Source organism: Rousettus aegyptiacus, unplaced genomic scaffold, assembly GCF_014176215.1.
Source record: "Rousettus aegyptiacus isolate mRouAeg1 unplaced genomic scaffold, mRouAeg1.p scaffold_m13_p_16, whole genome shotgun sequence".
Lineage (NCBI taxonomy): Eukaryota > Metazoa > Chordata > Mammalia > Chiroptera > Pteropodidae > Rousettus > Rousettus aegyptiacus.
In genome coordinates this window covers 49,464,700-49,478,866 of record NW_023416291.1, presented here as the reverse complement: position 1 = coordinate 49,478,866, position 14,167 = coordinate 49,464,700, and the positions used below count along the sequence as shown (strand labels likewise).

General features: G+C 31.6%; 1 protein-coding gene across 5 annotated transcripts in view; it reads right to left on the bottom strand.

The window, feature by feature from the left end:
* Positions 1 to 14,167, bottom strand: part of FSTL5 (follistatin like 5) — a 798,802-nt gene that overhangs the window by 209,108 nt on the left and 575,527 nt on the right. For all 5 annotated transcript variants that reach the window (XM_036233987.1, XM_036233990.1, XM_036233989.1 and 2 more), the window contains one exon: positions 5,299 to 5,495. In XM_036233987.1, coding sequence (XP_036089880.1) covers positions 5,299 to 5,495 — 197 coding nt within the window. The remainder of the gene's footprint in view (positions 1 to 5,298; positions 5,496 to 14,167) is intronic.

Genomic DNA, 14,167 nt, shown 5'->3' with positions numbered 1-14,167 from the left:
GATCTTACCTCGCTCTGCTCTTCCCAAAGATCATTATGGTAATTTTGGGATGTAGTGACGTCAGAGTTTCATTGGTTATTTTAACAATACTTTTAGTGGCATTTATTCTTATACCTTTTTACAATGAGATGAAGATAAAAGAGAAAGTCGGGGAGAAAGTTTTCATCTATTTCTCATACTTATTTCTGTTCTCATATTTAACTCAAATTAAATCATGCATTAGACCAAGAAACAAGCTTCTGCCTTTTTTCTAAATGTTGACTGTGGCATAAGAGAGCTGGATCTTGATGACAGAAATTAAGCTGGGCATGCAGTTTTAATGAGAGTGCCCTAGAAAAGCTCATGGTCTGGTTAGCGACCTTTCTAAAGAAAACCCTGTTCACCTGCAGTGGGCCATGCACATGTACAGAAGAGAAGCGATTCACTCTCATTCATTAATATGCTAAATACATGTTTTCCTCATTTATTCTATTTTTGATCAATGAAATAGGCTACTTAAAACATCCTTCCTCGTAACTTTTTTCCTTCTGTAAGTTTCCTGATGGGAATCTGGCATAGTCCGGGTGTTCCAAATCATGGAAGTACTTTCAACACTATTGAATAATTTCTTTAGATTACTAGAGTTTTGATAGCCTTAAAGTGATAAGTGTTTGACTTTGAGAAAAAGTATGCCAGAAAATATAAGTAGATTTTCCTTCCCACTATATTGTGCTACATTAAGCATTTTTTTTTTTTTTTTTTGGTCCAGGGGATTCAAACCTGTAGGGCTTTGATAACAGTTAACTGACCTTCTTTTATTTTCTGTCTGGCACCGGTTTCAAAAACTTCCCCCTTAGGCTCCTCGAAATGCACATGTTACTTCTGAACTAGTGATCCATGATAAGACGAGTCACTGAATATACTATCATTTCAGTGTATCTGATGAAGCTTTAGTTGAGGGTGCTACCTATATTCTCATGTTTTCTATCATAGGGTATTGAGGATACATCCCAAACTTCCCTGTGTTTTGGTGAACTTGCTAAGACTACAAAAAAATAAAAGTTTTCATACTTCTTTTTTTTTCTTGATTAGAGATCAAGTAACATGAATCTTAGGCTCCAAGGAGCTTAGAGTCAGTGTGACAAGGTGCAAAGATGGGGAGAATGTATGTCATCAAGAGACCTCAGACACACAGCAGCTAAGAGAGGGTACACTTAATGTAAATATAATAAGAATGGTCACAGTTGCACATGAAATTGTAATAACTCAGAGATGATTCAATATTTGATAGTATATTCTTTTTTGTTCCCAAATTGAAAATTAAAAAGAAAACAAACAAGCAAAAAGTGCCCCCACCGCCGCCAAAGTAAAGTATTTATTTTATTTATCAATCTCTCTCAACTAAATTCCATTTGACAAATTATTTTTGGCTGTCTACTATGTGTCAGGCACTGTCCTAGGCTCAGAAAATGGCCAACAGAAAGGCATACAAAAATCCCTCCCATGTGGAATTTACATTCTAGTGAAAGGGAAGCAAAGAAAAATACAAGTTAAACAAAGTGTACGTCAGATTAGGTTCAGAAAACAACCAATAGGAAGACAAACTAAAATCCATGTGGAATTTACATTCTAGTGAAAGGGAAGCATAGAAGTATGCAAGGTAAGCAAAGAGTATGTCAGGTAATAAGTTATCTCAAAATAAATAAAACTGACAAGGGAAAAGGGTATCAGAGGTCAGCGTAGAAGATTGTCTCCCTGATATAGAAATGTATGGGTACTAGATTTCTGGAGATATGGCATGACTTGGAAATCCAAGATTATTATACTGACTCATAAAATGTGTAACATACATTGCATTGATTTTGAAGGTCTCAAGGCAGGTCTTATCGATGAGACTATGGCTCTGCTGGGTTAGGAGAACAGAGGAGTGGAATATGCCTGTCGTATGTTTTATTCTTTGCTCTCCTCGGTGGAGACAGGAGAAAATGGCAACTGTGAATTTGTGGACAGATAACCACTCATATTCAAGTTATCTGATCTCTTTATCCTCTTTTTCAAACTGTTTTTCTCAAGCTAATTATGACCATGTCCATGTCACAATAGTTTTAGTGGAACAAAAGCTCGGTATTTCCTTATTTTAAAGAAAGTCAATCATGTTTGTGAAGTTGAGGTTGTCAGATATATTCACTTCTCTACTTGGTAAATATGTAGATTACAACGAAGCTTAAGAGTCAGGAAAAAAAAAAAAGAAAAAAAAACCACTCCCTTGGTAGGAATGCCCATATCCAGACGTTAGCTTTAAGATTCCCCGCATACTCATTATGGATTGGCTCTTCTACAACTTTGAACATTTTTCCTCATTTTCTTTTCTCCTTTCTCCTCCTCTGTCTTCCTCGGCCTCCATGGAATTAATATTCTACACTTTTCCTCATCTACTTTCCTCCTTTCTCCTCCTCTGCCTTCCTCTGCCTCCATGGAGTTAATATTCTAGAGAGGATCAGTGGGAAGGTGTAATAAAAAATTAAATAAACAAGATGATTACAGATTGTCAGCAGTGCTCTAAAAATAAATAAGGTGAAAGTACAGAGTATATGATTAATATTTTAGCTATAATTATTTGATCATATATAAGTGATGCTATCCTGCAAGAGGTATATTAAAAAGATGAAATAATATAAAATAAGGCCAACATTTAACTCTTTTGGAAGACCAGCTGAAGAGATAACACATTAACTTCTGGTGGGAAGAAAAGTATTTTATTTGTAAAGCATTCCGTGTGGCTCACCGAGGTTCTCTGAACGAACATGCATGCCAAATTTTCAGGTGTACCTTGCCACTTTCAAGGAAAGATGCTACAAATAATATGTTTAACATTTTTAAAAACTAAATTTTAATTTTCCAGTTGTCTTGTGTATATAGTAGAATTTTTTTTAAGAAAATCTGAAACTAGTTACTGATGTTTCCAGATAAAATTGCAGGTACCTTTTTTTGAGTCCCTAGTCACACTTAAACCAACATTTACAAGCTCTACCTTTCTCTAAGTGCTAATTGTTGTTGTTATTATTCTGAAACCTTTAGCACTTGAAAGGAAATTCCCAATAGTCAAACACTTGGTTTCTGCTGCCTTTTTTGAAAACTTAACAGGTTTATAAGCTTTTAAAGTGTTAAACAGGATTAATGAACGTGGCTTTTCCTGGTAGTCCTCACTAACCATTTTTCTCAATCCATCAAGTGCTTACTTTTTTTTGTATTCAATTTGTCTTCACTGAAATTGCTTTTTATCTATGAGACAAAACAATTTTTAGCGATCTCATACTAAACCAAAATGCTTACTAGACTTCAGAACCTTTTTAAAATCATTAAAATTGTTATAGGCTTTATCGACTCAAAATTATTAAGGATTTGTTTACTATGTAACATTTCTAATAATTTTTACTAAAAATGTTATGTACAGAGGTTGTAAAAATGCCAAAGCCATGACCAGACTGTAAGCTTAAAAATATCAAGTCTTATTTATTCCTGCTTTTTATTTAATTTCGTAAATGTATTCACATATGGTAGTCATTGAGCAAATGGCTTTTTAAGTCAAATATGTATAACATAATAATCTAAATCCTGTGAACAAGTAGTTCTTTTTATTATTTTAATAAAGAGTTGGCATGTGTGCCCATTAGGGAAATATTTCATTCTCATATGCATTCCTAATGTGAATCCGCTTATTAAGATGACAAAAATCTAAATGAAGAAAAAGCTAAATCAATATACTCAATACAGCTGCTCATTGAAACTCAGAATCGCAAGAGAATGATTTGCTTACTTAAATTCCACCAGTGGTTATTTAATGAAATGGGAGAGACCTAAGGAACAGAATTTCCAAGCTGCTAATACCGTTTTACCTCAAGAATCCTGTATCCTATGCCTGTAAATTAATTAAACAAGGAGGCCATTAGACTGTGGTACCTCAAATGCAGTGGTGCCTACATAAGCAAACAAGAATCTAAGCCTATAAGTGTCTCAAGGTTACTGAATTGAAACCTAAGGACAACCCATCACAGCCACTTGGCTTTAAGCTATAGCCAATCAATAATTCCCTTAGTTCGCTTTCACTTTTTCTGTATAAAAGTTTTTCCCCAGTTCTCCTCTGTGAAGTGCTTCTAACCTCTTCCGGTTTGGCTACCCATTTCAAAATGACCCTCGCCCAAATAAACTCTTAAAGTTTTAACTAGAATGATAAGAACTACAGTCAATTTGCTCACAAGATCACACTGATATGAAATCTCTAAACTAAGTTACACTATTTCAAAGGTTAGAAATACTTGCATGATAAGATCAATATTCTATAATGTCAGATTTTTAAAATAAGCCGCAAAATTAACCATAAAAGTTACATAATATGAGGTTATGGAAATATACTATTGATGTTTTTAAACTGTATTAAATGCTAAGCACAGACGTATTATCTACCTCAAGATATACTCTAGGAATAGGTCAGCATTATTCCTCAGTGCTACTATCAATTTCTAGATACCTTAAAATGGCTTTTTCTCTCCTTTACTTCTTGAAACCTGTATATATTTTTGGAGAAATCTTATGTTTCTTATTTTATATTTCCAGTACTATTCACAACTAGTTTAGATATATTAATCTGGGTATTACAATTTTCTTCAAACTAGTTTGTCTCAGTGACACACACATAAAAATATTTCTATTTTTCTAAATGGTTCACATAAGAACTTTTCCTTTATTAATATATACTCTTTCATAACAAGTATTATTTAGATGACAATTTTCCAGAAATAAAATTTAATAATGTGACTTAATATTAAATGGAAATTAAATATATTATAATTGATCCTTGATTATTGAAAAAGTACTAGAATATGTCAGTAACTTAACACCATCTTAAATCATTTATTTACATTATGTAAATGTGCTCAATTGCTGATCAATAGTTCTCTTGAGTACTGGATAAATAAGCTTTTACTGATTGATACAAAATTAAACATTACAGAGGTTCCAGAGTATATCTGGAGATATCATCTTATAAATTCTGTGAAATAACTGGTAACTCCTTTAGATATTTAAGGTACAGAAACCTCTCAAAAATAAATCTCTTTTTTAAACTGAAAAAGCATATAAAGTTACTCGAAATTAACATTACTATTAGTCAAATTTTACTCTTAAAAATATTTATGCCCACACTCTCAAATAATATAGATTAAATATATATTTCATTAACATAGAATAAGTTCACACAGATGTAAATATATTGCATATGCCATATTTAAATAAATTTGTTAATTCAATCGTTAATCGTACCTGAGTTAGTTCATTAATATCTATAAGTCCGTTACTGTCGGCATCAAAATATTTAAACATTTGATCCACCAATAACTTCTTCCGGGATATGTCATCACCATTAGGGTTTTCATTTTCTTGTGTAATATATTTTTGATTTTGTAAATCTAAAAGCATGCTTTTCATCTTGCTGTATTCAGTAGCCTTGCAGTTATCCCCTGTAACAAGAGAACTAAGTTATTTTCCAAGCATTATTCAAAAACGAATAATTTATTTTATCAATGTTTAGAAGCTGTTTTTTATATATAATACTTTTACATAATTTTTGTGTTTCTACTTTGCATACTTTACAAACTTTGCAAGAAAAAATGGGCTTCTTCCATGGCAGGATAGAAGATTTTAATTTTTATCAAATCTAGTAAATATATTTACTGTGTTTTTTTCTATATCAAAGTCATTGGTTCTATGAGGAACAAAGAAACACATAATAGCTCCAATTGGCTTTAGTACTTAAATGGTATCTCAGTATTAATCTTCATTATAAGTTCCTATATTGATCGTTTCACAGGTTTTGAACATGAGGCACAGAGAGATAGAATGACTTACCAGTGGCAAAGGGTTAGATTGTGCTGAATTTTGCACTTAAATGCATATATATTTGGCTCCAAAATACTACAGCACATTTTTTAATTGGAAGTATATTTATATATCTGAATTTTTTTAAGAAGTTCCTCTGTATGTGTATTTGTGTATATAAGGAGTTACATTTTCTCTTAATTCTATTTCTAATGACACTAAGCTCATAGTCATATTCTCTCAAAAGTCTTTACTTGTTTTTCTGATATTCGTTTATCTCTTCTTTTAGAGCACTCAGTGTATAATATGATATATATATTTGCATTTTGTATCTTGAAGTTTTAACTTTCCAAATTTCATCTCCACAACTAAAGTATAAGCTTCCTGATGTAACAACACATTGCAGATTTTCTGTGTCTCTCGTATAAGAACCATCACAGTAGTGAAAACATGGCTTAATGTCTTCAGGAATAACTGCAATTGTTTTAAAATCTTCGCACAATTATTTTACAAAGGATTTTACTCACAATAGTCCTATAATAGTGTATTTAGATGAGGCATTGACATGAAATGCACACTACTGATAGCAAATGCTATATAAACTATATGACAGAAAATACAGCGCATAATGTAATTTATAAATGAAAGAGTAGACATTATACTATCTAAGAATTCTTTACAACATACTTTTTAAGGGAAAAAATTAACTTTATATTTGTAGTCCATTTTGACAATTAGGAATTGACAGAATCTAGCATTTTAAAAGGAGATTTCTAAAGAATTTTAATGTATGTTTAAGAAGCATGGGTTGAAAAACAATATTTGAAGCCTCGTTCTCTTTTAAGGCAAAATGGAAAACACTCTCTGCTGGAGAGATGAGAGCTCACCTTGCTTTTCAAAGCCAGTGAAATGACTACTGTTGTTCATCAATTTCATTGTTTAGCAATTCTGTCAAGAACTTCTTATTTTATAACAGAATAAACTTTGTGCCATAGATTAAGTCAATTTTGTATTGACTTAATTTTGTATTGACTGAGTAAAAAATACTAACAAGAATGTTTTTATAATAGCAAAAAATCACTGAAAGAGAGATGTAATTAAATCTAGAGGGATAGGTAGCAATTTTGGTGTCCTTGTAAGCTGCACAAAAGCAGCATTCAGATGTTTGTGTGTGTGTGTGTGTGTGTGTGAGTGTAGGTTTATGAATGTGTGTATGCATGCGTGTAAGTGTGTGTGTGCATGTGGGTGTGTTTCAAGAAGACAGAGAAAAGTGTAATGAAAATAATGGGTAAAAGGGTAATAAGTAGGCCTTTCCAATAGCACTACCTGGAATTTCTGTATTTGACCTTGGATCTATAGCTCCTTTTATTAGACTGACAAGGGAAGTGTGGATCGGTGGAGTTTGGAGGAGCAGATCTGTGGCCCTTGGCAACAAGGAGTCGGAAATAGTGAGAGGCAGATGCAATAAGTTAAGCAGAGAATGAAAATACTATATAATTTCATTTACATGTGGAATCTAAAAAAAAAACGAACAAACAAAATAGAAACAGAATCATAGATATAGAGAACATCATGGTGGTTGTCAGATTAGAGGAGGTTGGGGGGTAGGTGAAAAAAAGAAAGAGATTAAGAAGTACAAATTGGTAGTCGGCAAACAGCCATGGGGATATAAAATATAGCATAGGGAATATAGTCAATAATATTGTAATAACTATGTATGGCGTCAGATGGATGCTGGATTTATTGAGGTGATCACTTCTAATCACTATGTTGTACATCTGCAACTAATACAATATTGTATATCAACTATAATTTAAAAATTAAACAATATATTTTAAAAAGTAAGAAAAAAGAAAATAGAATTTAAACACTGGAAACCTTTTAACTATGTTTAAAAAATGGGTAAAGGGATACGGTTTGGAATGTTACACTAGAGTTCTGATGTAATCAAGAAGTATGATTGTCAGAATGCTATTAATATTTTTGTTTCCAATTATAAATTTCCTAGGTCCAAGAATGAGCTTTGATGGCAATCCAAATAAAATAAAAATAAAAGCATTGAAGTTAAGTTATCCATATCCTATAGAAATGTACAATAAACATAAAATTATATAAAACCGTAGGATTTATAGATTTAATAAAAAATCAATGTTACAGATTTTTTAAGTAATAAATAGATGCATCTGTTATTAATAATAGATTACATGTGATGCAAGCTTTCTATGTGCCAAGAACTTTGTACATGTTAAATCACTTAACCCTCACAACAATCCAAAAAAGATAGACAATATAATGATCACCATCGTACCGATGATGAACCAAGGCGCAGATAGATTAAATAACTTGATCAAAGTTACAGAGCTAGAAAGAAGCAGAATTATTTTTGCATACAAGTGATATCTCTTTTATCCTTTATTCTCTACTTCTCTCATTTTTGGAACTTAATTTTAAAATCAACTTATGCATGGATTTGGTAAATTTGTCCAAGGATTATTTGTAAAATGAAAGATAAATATAATACTAAACTCCAGGTAATATCACTGCTTAAATTGCAGGTAGAGAAAGTAGATCTTGAAAAGGGGAAAAAAATGTAGTATCTGAGAAGTAGCAGGAAAATTATTTTAAAAATATTAAAGAGGAGGAAGGTAAAGAGAAAATAATTTTTCAAGAAAGAGGGTAAGATAAAATATCAAATGTCTCAGAATGAAAGTAAGAAAAACAATAAAACATACCCACTGGATTTTTTAAATTGGAGGTAATTGGTGATTTAAAGAAAAATTTTAGTGAGTAAATGGAGCAGAATTCATATTACAATGGGTTAAAGAATAAAAACAAAGTGAGGATTTGTAAATAAGTTTCAAAGTGAAAGAAGAACCAGAATTATTAATGAAGAATAGATATTTGTTAATAAACATCGAGAGATATTTAGAAATCATGGCCTCATCCAAGAATAACATCAGGCAGAAAGGTAAGATATTTTTGTTTGTTTAACTGCTCGCTTAGGTAGGATTCTTTAAAACTTAATCAGCAGGCAGTGCTAGATTGGTATGGGTAAAGGAATGGAATTCTTTCATGAATTCACTTCCTGCTTTGGGTGACCAGTAGGAAATCTTCTCTGCAGTCCTTGTCCTAGACATTGAGAACAAGACAAAGGAGGTCGCTATGTCATAGTAGCTGTACCCTTTTTCTTTCCGTAAATACAGTGACACAAGTGCTATGCTGAATTTTGATTCAGAGTCATTTGATAATGACAGGTAAAATCTATCAGCCCTTGTGGGGCCTAGAAGGATGCAGACAGAATCTCTGACATTCAAATGGCCCCACCTGTGTAGCTGGAATTGCCTCTTCAAGTCACTATGAAACTGAAGATAATTACATTTTATGTATCTGATAGTACAGCCATCAGTTTTGAGTACATAAGTGCTAAAAATTATAGATCATGTCAATTATGCTTAGTATTACATGTTTTCCAAAGGTTGTAATTTATCTCTTTGAATTCACACTGCTATCCATCCCTCTTATCCACCAATAAAAAGTACCATTTTTTTAACACAAAAATATTCAAATCTAAGTATATAAGAATACCATTTTTCTATTTTGAACACTTACAGTTAAAATTTGATGATTTTGATTCCAGTATAAGCTGAAATCTTAAAAAATCAAAGAGTTGTGTTTTTATTTTAGTATCAACTCTATGCATTTACTAGAATGTAGATTAAAAGTATTTTTCCTCAAACTTCAAAAATTGCTAATAGAAAACTTTTACATATTTTTAGAAAAGATTTTATATTTATAGCATGAAGAATATGTCAAAATTTTAGTATGCTTATAAGAATGAAGTTAACAGAGAAAACTACTATATTTATGTTAATTTATAAGTTGTTAAACTGTGTATAAAGGAGTTAAAATTATCTTGGTTAAAAAGTAGTCTGCATAGAATTAAAACAAACAAATCTTTAACTAAAATATCGATTTAAATGTCAAAATGATAAGGTTTAAATTGGCCTGTGTTACATAAACATGACTTAAATGTTCTTATTAAAAAGTATATTACAGTTATACATAAAATTAATGCAAATCTACCCTGTTTCAGATATTATTCTAATTCTAGGAATTCTCTAGTGTAAACACATATTCACATATCGCTTTTCAACTTCTCTGGGTAAACACCAAAGAGTCTAACTATCGAATGGTAGTAAGATGGTGTTTAGTTTTGTCTGAAACCACCAAACTGTCTTCCAAAGTGGCTGTACCATTTTCGTGTTCTGTCAGCAATGAGTGAGAGTTTCTGTTGCTCCGTATCCTCACCAGTATCAGGTGCGCTCAAATGGTAAATTTTCACCATTCTAATCAGGGTTTACTGGTATCTTATTTCTGTTTTACAGGAAAATTTTTAAGTTAATAGATGACTATATTTTATACGAGATATTGGTTCCTTGATCCTTCCCCCTTTCTCTCCACACGTGAAATTTGGTTTGGCTTCGTTTAATTATCTCTTTAAGCATTGCTGAATAGTTAAAGGACAATGATTAAAAAACACAATTTAATTGACGTGCTTACTTATCAGCTTTGAGAATTAATCTTACTGGAAATAAAAGAAAGCATTATGAGTTAAACATCCCTTCTCTAAATATTTGCTACTTGTGATATAATTTTGGTGAATTAAATGGCATACTCACATTGACAACTGCCTATAAATCTATATAAGCAGTAGCAATAAAGGATTTGATTTTTTAGTTTGGCAAATGTGACTATGTATTTAAATTTAAAGAAAGGTGCTCTAGTTACCACGTCATTTCGCTCTCTTAACTCTGACACGACATTAATTAAAATGTTTTAGGGCAAGGTTAGGCACTCTGTCCTGTTTTTTAACTATATTCTTTAAAGATGACACAGCTTAGCTATTACTAGTACTACCTTAGCTCATCATCCTCCAAAACACAGTCACATAAAGTAAAGATATAGAGAATGCTGATAGAAAACACAACAAAATAAAATAGAATTCAATGTAATGTTGAAATCGATAATCTAGAATTCTCAGAGACCTAAATAAAAAATACAAATTTATTTTACCAGATGTAAATACAACTTAGAGTATTAGCTATCATAACTAATTAAATGTGTTATTTCGATGCTTAGTAAATTTAACAATTTTTAAGTTATTATCTTTTGAGTAAGAACCCAGAAAATATATGCTTCATGTGAAAAGGCTTACCTCCTATACAATATATGAAAGCTAATATTATTAAAAACTTTGTGAATTAAATTTTTTTCTAATAAATAATTTTTTTCTGGCAAACAACAAATATTTTGTACATAATATGTAAGACTGTCCATCTTCTTATAATCCCATGAGTGTTCTTAAAATATGAGTGCATACTGCTTGAAATAATATATGACACAGGTCCTATTGTTCTTTTTGTGGTAGATGGTGTTTTATAGAGATTATGAATTTTGATTTATATTGCCTGAATTTATGTTAATTCTAGCAGCAAAAATATATAAAAGACATTCTTTGATTTTTAAATAATTTGATGCAAATTGTGAAAAATTAACCAGTTTACAAAAAATGTAAGTCTGTTATTGCATCAAATGTAGCGGAAACTCAGCCTTGTGTAACTTTATTAAGAGAAGATCTCTCGAATACGAAATAATCTTGTTCATTAATTTTATCACATCACTCAAAAATGTGGTTTTCATTGAAAATTTTAGTGTTTGTATTGATGCTGCAGAGCATACTATTTATATCTGTGAAGCCATAGGCACGTAATAATTTTAATCCAATATTTACACAGCAATTATTGTGTACTGACACGGGGCTAAGTTTTACAGACAATTTGTTCAATCTTTATAATACACCTATGAAGTTAATACAATTACCATACCATATTCTTAGAAACATAGTAAGCCCAATAATAGGCTTGGCATTTGACTTTACATAAAAAGTTGGGAAACTTATGACTCTATTACAGAACTCAGAAGGTGCATCTACTTGTCTCTTGAGAAGATAAAGAAGCTTTAACTGTTCTCTCTTGCATGTTATTCTAAACATTTGTGTAAAATCTTGTTAAAAACTTTAATATGCTGAGGGAAAGAAATATTCTTTCCCTGCATGCATCAAATCCAATATGCATCCTTAGTACTAAAGCCTTTTTTTTCTGTTCAGATGAAGAGCTGTTTTGGTTGATAAGATTTTTAATTTTCCTGACAATCATTAGGGACATTATATAATAATGACATGAATGACTCACCAAGTTTGCCTGAACACCATGATTATGTACATACATAACAAAGCAATTTCAAAAAATGTAAATCAAATAATGATACAATTACCAGGCAAACTTAATAAACAACAATTACAGAAAAACTGTAATGCTGCTACATGAGAAATACAGATTAAGCAGCCGTTAAGCGTAGTGACTTGGTCTGGAAAAAAACCCAGAAAAGTACTGTTACAGGAAGGAATATAGTACTCTTGCTTAAGCATTAAGTTTAATGCTAAATGTATATATGGTAGAGGTAAAGGTTGAGTTAATTTCTTCCTGAAGTTTATTCAGGAGCCCTGGGTCTTTTGACTAATTTGGTATTAAAAGTTCCTAGTTATAAGCATAATTGTGTTGTTTTTTTTTTTTCTGGTCATTGAACATCTTATGCAGTCGAGAGTTCCTATGCTTCTTGCTTTCTAATATCTCGGCTACTTTTTGTTTCATTTATCACAGAAAAATACAAAAGTGATAGTGAAAAATAGAACTTCTGTCACACACACACACACACACACACACACAATCTAGTTTATTCATTCTTTTTTGCCAAGCAAAGGGATGATAGTCATGATTGGGCATCAACCTCTGGCCATTTCTTTATCCCATCAAATTTAACATCAAGAAATATTCTTTCCAAAATAAATCTAATTTCAATCAACTCTAAATATTCAAATACTACTACATTCTAAACATCACAACAGTGATACTTTCATACAGCCTTAATCTTGAAATGGATTAATATATATAACGATTTATAACTTGTTGGATTTCAGAATGAATTTTATATGTCTTTTATGTATCAAATTTTCTTATCTCAATCCAATGATCATGAATAAATAATTTATCTGAATAGTTGTAACCTGAAAAAAAAGCCATATCCCTGTGGTATTCACAACTATGAGTTAATCGTCATTACTTCTTCTAAGCACAGCTGACCTTCCGGAGACATTGTCTTATGAGTGTCATATGATATTTAGTGTTTTCATTGGTCATAGCATGGATGTTAGTATTAATTACCTTCCCACTATCTCCAAATCAACTAAATAAATATAAAAAGTTTTACCATTCTGTGTCCCTCTGGAGAAGAGGATTACTCAACATTCTCTAGTAAGACGTGGTTCTAGTAGTTAAATAGTTCAATGGTCAAATGGATACTTCTTCAGCTGGATGTGACGCTGCCATTCTCTACTATATAATGACTTTCTGGAATATTTCCAAAATGGACTCTTACTGTTCTCTAAAATTTCAGTAACATACAGAAAATACTATATAGTAAGAACATTTAATTACGTATAACCTATATGCAATGTCTATTGTTTTGTTTTCTGGAAGATTACGAATACTAACTGTTCAATTCCTTAGCATTATGTAGTACCTTAAAAATACTACACTATTCAATTTTTTAATTCGCACATAGTCACACAAGACAAGGACCAAATATCTGTTAAACCATGTACTTTCTTATGAGTATGCATAATGTTTTAACAATAGCTCACATGACCTGGAACAAATATATTTATGAAATCGAAAAGGCAGAGGACAAACTATATAAGGGATGAGACTAGGAGGAGACAGACTAATTCATACTAGAAAGTACCTACCTTAAGTGTAGACTATGTATGCCATAGGTAGGAACTGGGCTTATGAAACAGTGAACAAATAAATATAGAGAAAATGACAAATTAGTTTTTAAATAAGGTGAGTTTGAGGTAATTGTGGAATGCTCTGGTAGAGACCTTAATGAGGGGAAAGGAAACAGTACAGAAATTCTATAATTTAGAAGGAAGGAGAGATTTGATGAATTGGACTTGCGAGTCATTGGACTATGATGACAATTGAAGGTATGATTGATAACAGAGGGGGATTCGTAAAGAGTGAAATTAAGATAACCATGGTCAAAGCATGACCGTGAACATTTTTAAGGAGTATTAAGATTTCTTTAAAAAGGGATTGCTAAAGCATTGATTAGCTCAGTGGAAGGCGTGAAGATGCTTTCATCACATGACTTTCTGCACTCAAAATTCATTTCGCAAAAATGGAAAAGTGTTGAC